The sequence below is a fragment of the Pocillopora verrucosa genome, chromosome 5 (assembly GCF_036669915.1).
Source record: "Pocillopora verrucosa isolate sample1 chromosome 5, ASM3666991v2, whole genome shotgun sequence".
In the NCBI taxonomy this organism is placed as follows: domain Eukaryota; kingdom Metazoa; phylum Cnidaria; class Anthozoa; order Scleractinia; family Pocilloporidae; genus Pocillopora; species Pocillopora verrucosa.
In genome coordinates, this window is record NC_089316.1 from 8,159,658 (window position 1) to 8,173,431 (window position 13,774).

General features: G+C 37.0%; 3 protein-coding genes across 4 annotated transcripts; 1 reads left to right on the plus strand and 2 right to left on the minus strand.

Moving 5' to 3' along the window:
• Nucleotides 1-193: 193 nt before the first annotated feature.
• Nucleotides 194-1,919, minus strand: LOC131794659 (UPF0728 protein v1g117062). The gene is made up of 3 exons (XM_059112193.2): nucleotides 1,774-1,919; nucleotides 1,566-1,685; nucleotides 194-629 (listed from the first exon to the last, which is right to left on the minus strand). The coding sequence occupies exons 1-3, from the start codon at nucleotides 1,862-1,864 to the stop codon at nucleotides 565-567; spliced, it is 276 nt and encodes a 91-aa protein (XP_058968176.2). The 5' UTR covers nucleotides 1,865-1,919; the 3' UTR covers nucleotides 194-564.
• Nucleotides 1,920-2,022: 103 nt separating this feature from the next.
• LOC131794645 (uncharacterized) lies at nucleotides 2,023-8,019 on the plus strand. Of its 2 annotated transcripts, XM_066166753.1 has the most exons (5): nucleotides 2,023-2,153; nucleotides 2,702-4,147; nucleotides 5,337-5,569; nucleotides 5,683-5,996; nucleotides 7,084-8,019. In XM_066166753.1, the coding sequence occupies exons 2-5, from the start codon at nucleotides 2,799-2,801 to the stop codon at nucleotides 7,111-7,113; spliced, it is 1,926 nt and encodes a 641-aa protein (XP_066022850.1). In that variant the 5' UTR covers nucleotides 2,023-2,153; nucleotides 2,702-2,798; the 3' UTR covers nucleotides 7,114-8,019. The 2 variants fall into 2 exon arrangements, with proteins under 2 accessions (XP_066022850.1, XP_058968160.2); XM_059112177.2 differs by having other exon boundaries at nucleotides 5,683-8,019.
• Nucleotides 7,909-13,663, minus strand: LOC131794644 (cholesterol 24-hydroxylase). Its single transcript, XM_059112175.2, has 6 exons — nucleotides 13,199-13,663; nucleotides 12,451-12,857; nucleotides 11,355-11,688; nucleotides 10,329-10,401; nucleotides 9,265-9,766; nucleotides 7,909-8,045 (listed from the first exon to the last, which is right to left on the minus strand). Exons 1-5 carry the CDS (start codon nucleotides 13,389-13,391, stop codon nucleotides 9,268-9,270), a joined length of 1,506 nt encoding a protein of 501 aa, XP_058968158.2. The 5' UTR covers nucleotides 13,392-13,663; the 3' UTR covers nucleotides 7,909-8,045; nucleotides 9,265-9,267.
• Between the last annotated feature and the right edge of the window lie 111 nt (nucleotides 13,664-13,774).

Below are 13,774 nucleotides of genomic sequence, written 5' to 3' on the forward strand. Positions count from 1 at the left end.
AGCAAAAATTCTTTTTCCAGGTATCTGGAACTGTATGAATCTTAATGTCCACCTTCATTCATGACTTAATAATTGAGTGTCGAGGATTTGATCTATATTTCTAGGTTAGTAATATCACAAAAACTCATTAATGAAGCTAAGTCTTCAACTACAACTTTTATTAACAAAGACTCAAACACTTTTGTTCATTTCACAGACACTGACACAAAGCATAAAACTTCAATGCTCTCTCTACATTAACAGCCTATAGTATACAAAAATTACTAATCTCAATCTAATAATGAAATCTCTACACCTTAACATCAGTATCCATATTCTCAATACTCTTCTTTAAACATTTTGTAAGATACTGACAAGGAGAATTTGTTTAACAATCAAGAGCAGCTTAAGTTAATGGTAATTTCCTCTTTTTTTGTGACCTTCATGTGAGATTCAGGGATGATACTGTAGTGAGAAAGCTAGCCACTCTTAGAGGGCAGAGGGTTAATTCTGAATTATTAACATCAATTTTGTAAAAAGTCAAGTACTTCTTATCAGGTAAATATAATTCAGATAATGATTCATTTAGTAGGCTTTGTTGACTGCTGTAAGGGCTTCTTTACATATTGGATCAAGCTTTCCATCACCCCCTGAAATCAAAGTTTACAAATGGTTAATAAGATTCTCATCCAGGTGGTTGAAAATTGCTCTTGGACTAGGAAACTACTTAACCACTCATTATATCAATTAATAAAATTTGTGGTTTTGCAAAAGTAGTGCAATCTTTTTAACAAGTGGAACTCGTAGGCCTAAAGTATATTAGAGGGGCAGTGGGTGATAAAATTGGAGACTTACCGAGACTACCAGACCCACATTTTAAAATTTGTAGTGGGAACAAGACAGTGTTAGCAACACAGTCAATAGTAATTGTGGTTAAAACATTTAACTCCCATAATGAACCAATAAAGAATTTCTCTTTACAATATCACTGCAATATCTTGGTAATGAGAATAAAGAAAAATACCAATAAGGGGAATATTGGTTGGTCTGATACAATATTCTTCAAACTAACATTACAAGAACTGTATGGCAGATAGTAAGGAGAATTACTAATGAGATCTTGGGAGTGAAAGGGATTACACTGTAAGAAATGCACAAATAAAGAGATTGGGAGACTCTTTGCAAGACCAATGAGATTGTGAGATCAAAAGGGAAGTTAGTGAGACCCATTATTTTTTAAGTTTTAATTCATCACTGTTTGTTTTCCCAATATCAAACTGATGAAGCTTTTTAAGGCCAAAGAGCAGTACATGTTCCTGATTGTCAACTTGGTAGCTTTCTATTTCTCTTCCTCTTTGGTATCCCTGCATCAGTATCATTCCTGACCCTTCCACCCCTAGGAATTTGAAGGTAATTCTCTTTTAAGTCTACCATACATTTCCAATAATGTCTGATCTGTATTTGATCCTTTTCTTTTTTCTCATCACTTCTTATGCTTGATATGGCATGGACATTGCTAGGAGAAATTATGTCTTGGTCACTTGGGAGTACTTCACTGACCATAGTTGGAAAAGGTGAAAACCTACCGTACTGAAGCGTCTGAATTTTACAACGATAAATTATTTCCCCGTGAACTACCAGTTCAACGTCATCTCTGTCACGAGTTTTGACAAATTCTACTGTGTGTCCCTCACTTCTCAAGAGCGCTGTGAAACCAAAATGTTGTACAACTCGTTTAAAATGAAGAAAACTGCTGAACGAAGAAATTTGACGGCATTTTAACTTTTCATTTACCTTGAAGCCCCTCCAAACGTGCAGTTCGATGTTCAACTATTCCACATGACATATACGGTCCAAACTTCACTGTAACTTTGTGTTTGACCATTTCCCAGGTCGAAAGTCAGTTGTTGTTTATGTTAGCAACGAGACCGCCATATTGATTACCCAGGATGCCTGTACAGACAGGAATATTAAATATTTTCTTTATTTTTGATTGGTCCATACTTGGCCAATCAGGAAGAGTGTTACATTTAAAGGTGAGTTCGTAGCTCTAGTTAACGATTATGAGTTCGATTTCAACGAAATTGAACACAACCCTCCTTTACAGCTAAGCAACAAATATACTTTATCTGGCCATGAAATGAGGTGGATACTATGACAGATCCTTGCACACCGTAAGTTCTATATCATGCATGCCTAAAAGCCAGGCCTTCGTTGTTTCCGGAGACCAAGTTGATGGTTTTTGACTGTTAGAATTAAAGTGACACCTTCAATTGACAAACCAAAACGCTTGATCGTCGTCGATTCCTTTCGTCGTGATTGTTTAATATACACATATATATACATTTTTTTCATCTGCGGAATTAAATTTTGAGCTCAGATCGGTAAAATTTTCGCACAGCCCCATACTACATTATGCATTCAATTCTTGGATAGAGAAAACAATGACAAAATCAATACATTGCCATTGGGAAAATAGCTTTGTTTGACAATAGTATGGGCTGTGCAGAAATTTTACCCCTTTTTTATTGGTTTGATGTTCGTTGGTCCCTTTTCAGTATTTGATCAGGAACCCAATGACTGAATTGACGAAAGAATTTGAGATTCGCCTATGTGCATGTCATTCCGACCCTTTCCCCTGATGTTGAGAGAGTTTTTTTCCGAAAAGGCCGGTCCTAATTATTGATCTATAACTATCGATCTCATTTTAATTAAATTGCAGGGGTTATTATTTTATTGCATAGTCAAGTAGATGAAGAGGAATTTTAAAAGCCTTACAGCCATCTGATGCTTAGGGTAATTTTTGTGCAGCAGGCAACATGAATAATACATCTTCAGATTTGAAATCTGGATACAAGTTTGAAGATGATCTTGCTTGTCTGACTGAAATGTTTCCTTGTATGGACAGTAAAGTATTGAGGAATTACTTAGAAATCTTTTCCGACCAAGCTAACTACTTATCAGTTATCATTGACATGCTGCTTCAAGGGGACAACATTGTTGGGTCAAATCCTGCTCAAAATTCAACTAAAAAAAAAAGTAGCACAAAACTGAAAACAGTTGTTAAAGGTGAAAATAGCTCATGCAGTGTAGAAGCTGGTACATTAGAGCTTTCACCCAAAAAATTACAGAGAAGAGATTCCAGTGGCAGTGAAACTGATAGTTTACCTGCAATGTTAGGAGAGGATGAAATTGATGTTAACACCAATGTGTTAAGTAACAATGAAAGTGAATCATTTACAACTTGTTCCAAAAACTCTGACAAGAAAGGAGTGAGATCTATCACATCATCAAAGTGTACATCCGATGACAATGATTGTGACATAGCTTTTGTAAAATGTGTGGCAAGCCCAACAAGACAACCATTTCAGCGCACTAGGAACTGCATCAGTATCTCGGGTACAACTTCACCTTCACAGCATAAGGGTATTTGTATACGCTACAAAGGTGGTGTTCTTCACCCATCAATGAATAAACCTAAAAAGCTGCAGATTGTCGAAATTGATGCTGATGAAAAAAATTGTGCAGGCAAGAGTAATACCCAGTCTCTATCAAACAGAGATCAGTCTAAAACCGGCCAATCACCTGGAAGAAAAAGACAAAGTATTGTAAAGCCTTCCTGTACAAAGACTTCCACAGTGGTTCAGTGTGTGGAACCTTCAGATTCAAGCAAGGATGTGCAAACGATTGAAGAAATCAGAAGCAGCAAGGAAGGGCTGTCAGTCTCAGCCTCTTTAAGTGATTTGGAGATTTTGAAAAAGGTATTCCCTGATGCAGACCCCACTCAAATCACTTTGCTGTTGGAGAAGTATGCCAATGAACCTAACAAAGTTGCAATGGTTGGTAAGGAACTTGGAAACAAGCCCGATGCACAGGCACAACAATTGAAAAGGAAAGTTCCATTACCAAGGGTGACATGGTTTTGGGAGTCAGACGATAACAAGTTGGTTCCATTTACTGATTCTGAATGCAATGTGTTAGAAAAAGAATTCCTAGACTGCAAGTCAGATCATTCTGGAGTTGCATCTGACAGGGTAATAGGTATTAAACTGCCAGGATCAACTAAAAGTGTCAAAGTTAATTTTTTAAAAATGACAATGGCTTGCAGCAGCAATGGAACAAAGAGCCATATCTTTCGAGTTCCAGAAGGAAATGAAGAAAACATCAGGTGTGTTGCTTGTAGATCTTTTTCTTAAGGTTGTCTTGCCTGTTCCAGGGGTTCAGTTAGAAAAAGGAACTATACTGGTAAACTGCACATAATTAACCCTTTCACTCCCAAGATCTAATTAGAAATTCTCCTTACTATCTGCCATAAAATTCTTATGATGTTAGTTCGGGGAATTTGGTATTGGACCAACTAATAATCCCATAATTGATTTTCTTCACTATTCTCATTACCTACCTGCTTGATGTTGTGTTGATATTGTAAGGAGAAATTCTGTCTTGGTCACTTGTGGGAGTCAAAGGGTTAATGGAGGCATCTAAAAGTTGAAGGGTTTTTAGGTCAGATGATATAAACAGGAAACCCATTAACTCTAAAAAGACCTAGGATGAAAAGAGGACCAGTGTATAGTGAAAGTGTGTTTGACTTCAAGTTCGGATCAGTATGAAATCTCTTCTATGAGCAAGTAAGGAAGATGAACACAGGAATGTATCAATAAAGGGATAACAATTAATCATCATTCAGTATAATCATTATTGAATCTCAGAAGTGAAAAAGCTATTGGTAGTCCAGTTCATATTTTCCAAGGTTTTATCTGTTATTCCTTTTTTTGTGCTGGTCAGTTTTAAATTAAGTGTCAAAGTGATCCTGAATTGCTTTGGTTTTACTTAACCCTTTTACTCCCATGTGTGACCAAAACAGAATTTCTCCTTACCATATCAATACAATATCAAGTAGACAAGTGATGAGAATAAAGAAAAATACATCGATTAGGGGATTATAAATTGATCCAATGCCAAATTCTCCAAACTAACATCACAAGAACTCTATAGCAGACAGTAAGGAGAATCATTAATGAGATCTTGGGAGTTAAAGGGTTAACTTTGCTGTGCGATTGGTCCAGAGAATTTGTGCAGTCTTCTCAACCAACAAGATACAATACTAATAAAATAGCAACTTGGCCACTCCAACCTGTTTTTCCACACTTTAAGCAGTTTACTTGTTTACACTTTGATTTCTGATTGGTGAAAGTATGATATAAGATCAGGAACATACAAAAAGTAAAACTACCCTCTTTTACAATTGCATTCATGGCAGAGGGCTTGCCATATTTACAACTCTAATAATGCGTCAATTAAAAATACTACTGGATAAATGATACAGTTTTTTTTTTATCCTTTTTGGTTATCTCTAGTGGCAAACATTTGATACCGCAAGAAGCCCTTACAGTCCCAAGTGACTGGCAGCAACAGAGCAATGGTGCAGAATTAGTAAGAGTGCGTCCAGGTTCAGCCGAGTGGGATCATGTTCAGGGAAGTTTGAAGAGGAGTCTTAAGAAGGCAAAAGTGGTTGATATACAGCGGGTTCAGAACAAGTGGCTTTACAGGAAATATGCCATACAGCGTCATTTGATGAAGGAGAAAAATGGTTAGTGTTTATGAGGGATACATTAAAGATTTTATAATTTCTCTTTCTTAGTTGCTGACCCTTTCTTTGTGTAAATTTTGACACTAAACTCTCAAGTGTTCCCTTTCAATCAGGATCTGCATCCATCAATGAAAAAGAGCTGTTCCATGGCACCAGAGAAACAAGTCCTGAAGCCATCTGGAGAGGTGAAGATGGGTTTGACATGCGTTATTCTGCTGACGGCCTGTGGGGGCGTGGTACCTATTTTGCCTGTGAGGCTTCATATAGCCATCATGGATTTGTGTACCAAGATGCTCAAACACAACACTTTCAGCTATTCCTTGCCCATGTTCTCACTGGAGATAGTATATCTTTACCTCCTGACCGCAGTCTGAAAATGCCTCCGCTAAAGGCAGGGTCCAATATCCGTTATGACAGCATCAATGGGGTCAGCAATAACTGTAATGTATACATTCTCTATAAACTTGACATTGCATATCCTGCATATCTTATCACATATACAATGACTAACAATAGATGATAGATTGCAATAAATTGTGGTCACAACCTGAGATTTAATCCTTTAACTCCTAAGATCTGATTATTAATTCTCCCTTCTAGCTGCTCCACATTTCCTTGTGAATTAGTTGCAAGAAGTTGATGTTAAATCAAGTTAACAACCTCTATCAGATGAGTTTAAGTATTCTCATTATCTGTTTGCTGGAGAGTGCATGGATATTATAGAGAGAATATAAATGTTAATCAGTTCTGGGAGTTACAGGGTTGAAGTTCTGACAATTGTATCACTCAGCCATTTTCCTGTTGATGATGTTGATACTAACATTACCCTTTAACTCCCAGATCAAATTTGTACTTCTCCTTACTGTCAACCATACAATTCTCATGATGTTAGTTCTGAGAATTTAGTATTGGATCAACCAATCATCCCCAAATTGATAGTTATCTTTATTCTCATCACCTATCTGGTTAACATTGTATTGATATTGTAAGGAGAAATTCTTTCTTTGTCACTCATGGGAGTTAAAGGGTTAAAGTAAAAATCAAAATAATTATTTTTAAGCTTGCAAAGAGGTTAATAATTTTATACTTTCAAACTTAAAATTAGTTGTGAAAATGATAACTTTTTAAATAATCAAAAAACAGTTTTATCGATTCCATAGTTGTTGCAGTTTTGTTTAGACTAATGGTTGTATGTTTTTCTTAACAAGATGAGAGAATTTTAGACAAAAAGAGACAAATTCAAAATAGATGTTAGCTAAGACAGTTTAGGTCGAATTGGAAATGTTGCATTTTAAGATATAGTTTATTTAGATCAATATCAGTATCTGGGCAACTGCCCACCTGCCCCTCCCCTAACCTAACATTAACCCTGATTTGTTATCAATAGACTGTTGTTGGGTTAGGGGAGGGGTAGGTGGGCAGTTGCCCAGATACTGATATTTATCTGTTTATTTTATGGTGCCTATGCTCACATCAATTCAAAACTTCAACAACACCCTCTCCTTGCCTCACAGGCAACCCACAGGCATTTGAAGTTGTTATAAGTGCCTTGGGGTGGAGAATTCAAACCTTGCCTGGCTGTGTCAAATCTTTCCAGCAGAATACAAGTGTTATATCTTTGAATATGGAGGTGTTTAAGGAAAATGGTTCGCTTTTGCAAGCGAATGGCTGAGGAGAAAAGTTGTACAAGGTCAAGGTTTTAAAGCATGGTTGATGTGTAGATGGTCATGGTTGCTCATTTTAGCTTTTACACACACAAAAAAAAGATTGGGTAAAGCAAAACATTAGCTTAGTAATAAATTCCTTCACTCTAGGGACCATTCAGGAACTTATCCTAACAATATCACTACTGACAATTGCAACCAGAATAAGGTAGATAAAATGGGCACTCTATTATGGTAGATGTTTTATTCAACCAGATAACATTATTTAGCAAAAGAGGAGGTTGATCTTTTGAAATTAATGCTTTTATTAATTAAAAGTTTGGTCTGCTATTTGTTAACAGAAAATTATCAACCTTTTTCCAGTAAAATGACAAATAAAGAATTCTGTTATATTTATGGAAAGTAGCTCTTGATACCTCTTCCTTATTTTACCATTTCAAATTAATTTAAAGCTTGAAACAAGGCAGGGAGGGCCAAGGAACATGGAGGCATAGGTTAGTGGTGTTGGACTTCAGGTCAAGAGGTCTAAGCTCAAGACCTGGCTGGGTAATTGTGTTGTGTTCCTGGGTAATAGCAGAGTTCGCAGAGCATAGCCCCATAATTATACAAAATAGTAGTAGCCCATCAAGCTGAAAAAATTTGGATGTACAACCGTACAAGGTGCTACTTTTGACATGCATGGTCAACTGTACTGCAAGCACACCAATGCCATGGCTTTGTCCAGTAGTCCAGTGGTCAGTGTACTGGGCTCCAAGTCAGACAACCCACGTTCTAGTCATGGCCAGGGCAAGGCGTTGTACCCTTGAGACATGCTGGAAAAAAAAATGCGAGCTCCACTTTTAGGCTTGGCTAAATCTGTATATTACACTTTACTCTTACTAACAGTGCCTTTCTCTACCCAGGAGTATAGGTGGGTACCAGCAAATTGTCAGGGAAGCCTGAAGAACCTTGCAATGAACTGGCATTCCATCAAGGGGGGAGTGACAGTAATAACCCCTAGTGACTATGTGCTGAGAAAACTGGGATAAGCTTCTTAGCTCACGTACAGACTTCGCCAACCTAACTTGTGTCAACCACATCTTCAGAATTTAATCCTTTAACTCCCAGACCAAATTTGTAATTCTCCTTACCGTAACCCATACAATTCTTATAGTGTTAGTTCAGAGAATTTAGTATTGGATCAACTAATTATCCCCAAATTGGTCTTTTTCTTTACTCTCATCACTTATCTGGTTGATATTGTATTGATATGTAGGGGAGAAATTCTGTCTTGGTCACTCATGGGAGTTAAAGGGTTAAAAGAATATTTTGCTTGACACAACAACAAGGGCTAATAATTATAATTTCAAAACAAAAATGTCTATTCCCTTCAACTGTGAATGTATCTTCGAACCTATAAAAGTTTACAATCATGGTACTTGTTTGTAGAAAGAGATAAATGACATGTAATAAAATTTTTGAAAAAGTGAAGACTGTGTATCCCTGAAAAAGCCCCCTCCCCTGAATAAGTGCCTCCCCCCCCCCCCCCCGGCCATAATTTTAAACAAGTTCCCCCCTTCCCCTTCCTTAAATAGTGGAGATAGAAGGAAAACCTGTTTCATCCATTGCCAATTCTTCATTACCTATTAAACCTTCAGAATCCATGCAGGAGAATAGTTTCTTTTCTGTTCCAGTTATTTCTATCTCCATGTGCTTGCAGAGTTCTCCACCTTTGTTTTTTAATCTGCTCTTTTGATTATTGTTGCATTGCTATGCTAATATAATAGGCATCCTTTCTTAATTAAGCACTCTCCTTCTAATAAGTGCCCCCGTCTTTAAGCTGAAATTTTAAATGAATGCCCAGGTGCTTATTCAAAGAAATAACAGTATTTTTGCAATCAAGATTTTCACCTCTAATTATTAAAGGTGCACAATAAATTGTGTCAATTCATTAATAAATTCAATGTGAATTTCTAGAATCATAAAAGGCAAAAGCCCATTCAAGTCTTTCCTTCATTTCTTTTGCTATCTATATTAAAAAAAGCTAATTACCAATTATTTCCTTGTGGTTAGAGTACATATGACTCCATCTCTTGGCCTAAGTGTCACATTTTCTTCTTCTGCTGCAGTTTGCCCAGGCAGCAGTTCAAACTTAAATTCACGTAGCACTCGTACCATCAAGACTTTAGCCTCAACCTGAGCTAATGTTTTTCCTATGCACGACCTTGGTCCAAGAGAGAATGGTGAATAACTGGACTGTAAAATATTCTCTTTGTGCACTGGAGAAAATCGGTCTGGATCAAATACATCAGAGTTTTCCCAAAATTTGGAAGACTTTTGGATTCCAATATAACTCACAGTCACATTGGTGTTTGGAGGGAGTTTGTAGCCACCAAAAGAATCCCCCTTTGGTAACATTCTCTGGATGCTAGCAACAGGAGGGTGGAGTCTCAAACCTTCTTTCAGTACCTGGCCAAGGTATTCAAGTTTACTTAGGTCTTCAAACTCTAAATCATTGCGGCTGCCAAGGATTTCTTCCAACTCCTTTAAAATCCTAGTGAAAAACAGCATAATATGAGAGTAACCTTTTATCTTCTTATCATTTTCATGTGATAATGGCAGAAGTTTAAAGTCAAAACATTGTTGGTTTATATAGAGGAAAAAAAACCAAACAAGTTTCATCAATGTTAATAAAACAAAACATTTCATAATGATTGCAATTGTTTAAAACCAACCATTTAAAATATATTTTGAACTTACACATACACTGTGAAGAAACAGAACATGAATCTCAGAACTGAACCTTGCAAACCTTTAAGAATTGAACCTTGTAAACCCTAAGAATTAAACTTTGAAAACCTTAGGAACTCAACATTGCAAACATTTATGTTATTTTTTAATTAGAACCTAGCATGAAACTGAATACTGATTATCTTATCAAAGGGCATGTTTACTGACACATGCATAGCTTCTATATACCAGAATTGGGTTTAAGCCTTCAGGAGAAGTTGTTGTCCACAAGAGCAGATAGTTCTTTTTGACAAGCTAGGGCTTTGAAATCTTGTAAATCTAATTCTAGGCGGATATAGCCAATAAAAACCCTAACATGCACTTACCGTTTTTCAATCTCAGGCTGTTTAAGAATCTCATATAAAGTAAATGAAAGCTGGTTAGAAGTTGTCTCTTGTCCTATTTAAAGAAAAAGGTACATTTTATATTAATTATCGATCAGGGTGACCAAAGAAGGAGAGAGATTTGATGATGTTAATCATCCATGACACTTTTTTTTTCTTTTGCAAGGCTTTTTTTTTTCTTCCACAGCTTCTCTTTTTCTTTTGCATTTCCTCTCTTTCCTCCTTTTTCTACCGTTTGACTTCTTTTTTTATCCAATGAATTTTTATAATCTGCAACCCACACTACCCATATTGTATCTTATCAGCCATGTTTCGCACTGCCATAATTGTTTCTGTTGTTGTTGCTGTTGTTTTTGTTTTTTTTAACCAAAATAAGTCACAGAAGAAAAGAAAAAGTAACCAGGAATAAAAGAAGTTGTACAAAAGGAAAAAAAAAAGGTTGCAGAAGTCAATGTCCCTTCCAGGCCAGCATACAATACAGCTACAAACCACTAAATGTGCAAGTCAATTAAAATTACAATTTACAAAAACTACACTTTCAATATAAATTAAAATGTGTCAGCATTGTTTCACACTTTGGCATCATCATAAGTACATAAGTATGGTCATCTTATTTCAATGGCCCATTTCTGAGTTACTGTTGGCCTCATCTTCAAAGCAATGCTCATCCTTTCATTTGGTTATAAGCTTTTATTCACATGCAAAGTTAACTCATTTTCATACAAATGGTGGAGCTACAGGCCTCGTTTTGAAAAAGAGGCATAAGTAATTTGTAAATGACCTATTGTATCACATAGATACCACTGAAATATTCCCGACAACCAATTATGAATAGCAACTCAAGCTCATAAATTTGTAGCTAATCCTCATTTGCTATCTGTTTTACACCTATTTAGGGGATCAGATGGGCAATTAAAAATGGAAAGAATGAAATTTGATCAACAATTCTAAGTACTATTAACATAAAATGTGCACTGAATAATCTTTAAAAAAAATGGTTTGCTGTACCTGCCACAAAAATTGTCAAAAAATTATCCATTAAGTCCTCTATATCTAAATGAGGATTTTCCATTGCTTCTCTAAGGATGTGTTCCAGGACATCTTTGGGTGTGTCCTCTCCATTCCTTACAGCAGAGCAACGCTCTTCAATAACTTTAGCAGCAAAGGCTCGCAAATATTTAATGCTCTTAATAACAGAGTTTTGAAAGGGAAACATGGAAAATTGCAGCCTCCAGAATGGATTTCGAAAGCTTGATTCTATTCCTTTCAATGTTTTGGACACTGCACTGGGAAATTTAGAATTAGGGTCAGCTATAGTGCCGAGGTTGATTCCAAAGCCAACCTAAAATGAGAACATTTATTTCAATATTTCTACTGTTTGGTAACCCTGTTAAGCATTTAAGACTGACGAGCTTGTAATTTCTCCTTCAGTATCACCCCTGAAATGTATACTAAGGTCACATATCAGAATAGAAGAAATGATTGCCAACTATAGAACCTATACAAGTTTGTCATGGAGGGCGGGAGATGGGAGTCAAAGATGCAGGAGTACAGAGAAAAAGGTACCACTCCATTAAGCCTTCCAATACCAAGATCTCAGATTAAAATTGACTGAGATGTTGTCTTGCAGCTTCTCAGTCACAGATCATGGATGAAATTGATTTTTTTGTGGAAGAGGAAATCTTCCAGAGCAAGGTAGTCAATGAGAGAAGTTAAGATCAAAGTCTGTTTCATGTGCTTTACACAGACTAGATGATGGATAGGTAGTCACCGACTATCATCTGCTGATACACCAACACTTGACAGATATATTACCAACACTTGACAAGAGATCACTGACACTTCATCAACATTCAACAAGCCACATATTGACCCCCTGTCAGTGGATGCAGTGATCAAGTCCCAATGGATGGTCAGTCTGTCTGTTGACTGACTATCATCCAATGTATCCACCAATTTTCGACTGATATATTGGTCAATAGTCGGCCCATGCATTGGTCAATAGTCAGTCGATACATTGGCTAATATGTCGGTTGACACTACCCACAGTACACATGACTCAAAATTTCTTACTGGTCACATTTGGTCACTATGGAATCCCTACCTTTCCAATGATGTCTAGGGTAACTTTTGCAAATTCATCTGCCATTCTAACTGATGTCTTCCCATCAGCTTTTTTGCGGAGCTCCTCCAAAAATTCTTCTCCAACTGAATTGAAGGATTCCATCAGATTCATCAGATACTTTCTGTGAAATGCTGGGTTTAGCATGGCTCGTTTGCGATGCCAGGTTTCATGATCAATCTCCGTTAAAATTCCGCGACCCAAGACACGCTGCCCAAACACGCTGGCGACTTTGGAATACACACGACTTGCCTTTGGCAAATTTAACGTGATTATGGCTTTCTTGGCCATGTCTGGATCAACAATGACTACAATCGGTACATGAAAGATCCAAAAAACAAACAGTGGGCCATACTTCTGATACCATTGAAAATGACAAGCATTTATACCTTTAAAAAAAAAAGAAAGCGAATATAGCATATGAGTTTCAAAGATATTTGACATCCTTTTGTTATATTCATAATCAACTTGTGAGACCTACAAATTGCACTTGTTCTCCGAGCTTATGCAATTTTCTTTTATCTTTGAATTAATCACTTAGGCTCTCCACTTAGGCTCTCCAAATCCAAATTGCACTCGAAATCATACGATTACCTAGAAAAGGTTTACCAAATTGAGTTAAACAGAGTTCAGAAGTTAATAAACCTTAAACTCATTACGAAAATTAAATTCGAGATCTACCCCTTGACCTATAGATGTTTCGAAAGGCGAACTAATAAAATAAGCCTACCGCTCCCTGGAACGCGTCTTGTTTCGTTTTGAATAAACGGTATATTGCCTGAGAAGAAACCATCCCTTGTTGGACCCGGGATATGCTGGTAACGCCAGTGTCGATAAAAAACGTACACGCTGAAGGAGAGAAAGCCTACGATAGGAAGGAGAACGAAGATGGAAATGGCAAAAAGCACAGACATGAAGGCCATTTCTTCTCGCTTCAGTTCACCTAGAAGTTGCTCAACTGAAAAATCGTAGATTACGGGTTTCAGTCATGTGACATTTACAACATGCCACAAGATAACATGTGCGTAAAGCTGACTCATACACCTGGCCATTTAGGTCAGCGATCAGCTTGATCAATTCGTTGTAAAGATGCACGATTAGCTTTCGGTGCAGGCTTTTTTAGCAAGCAAGCGCTCAGTATTTTTTCAACGTTTTTATGACATTTCAGCCACCATCTTCAAATTTTTAAGCAGAGGGTAGTTGGGGAGAGAGAGGAATTCCTACAGAAGGGGTAGCTGGATGATCACAGGCAGCCCAAGCTCCAGCTGTGAGATGATCATCTTGCCAAATTAATAAGTATCTTGAC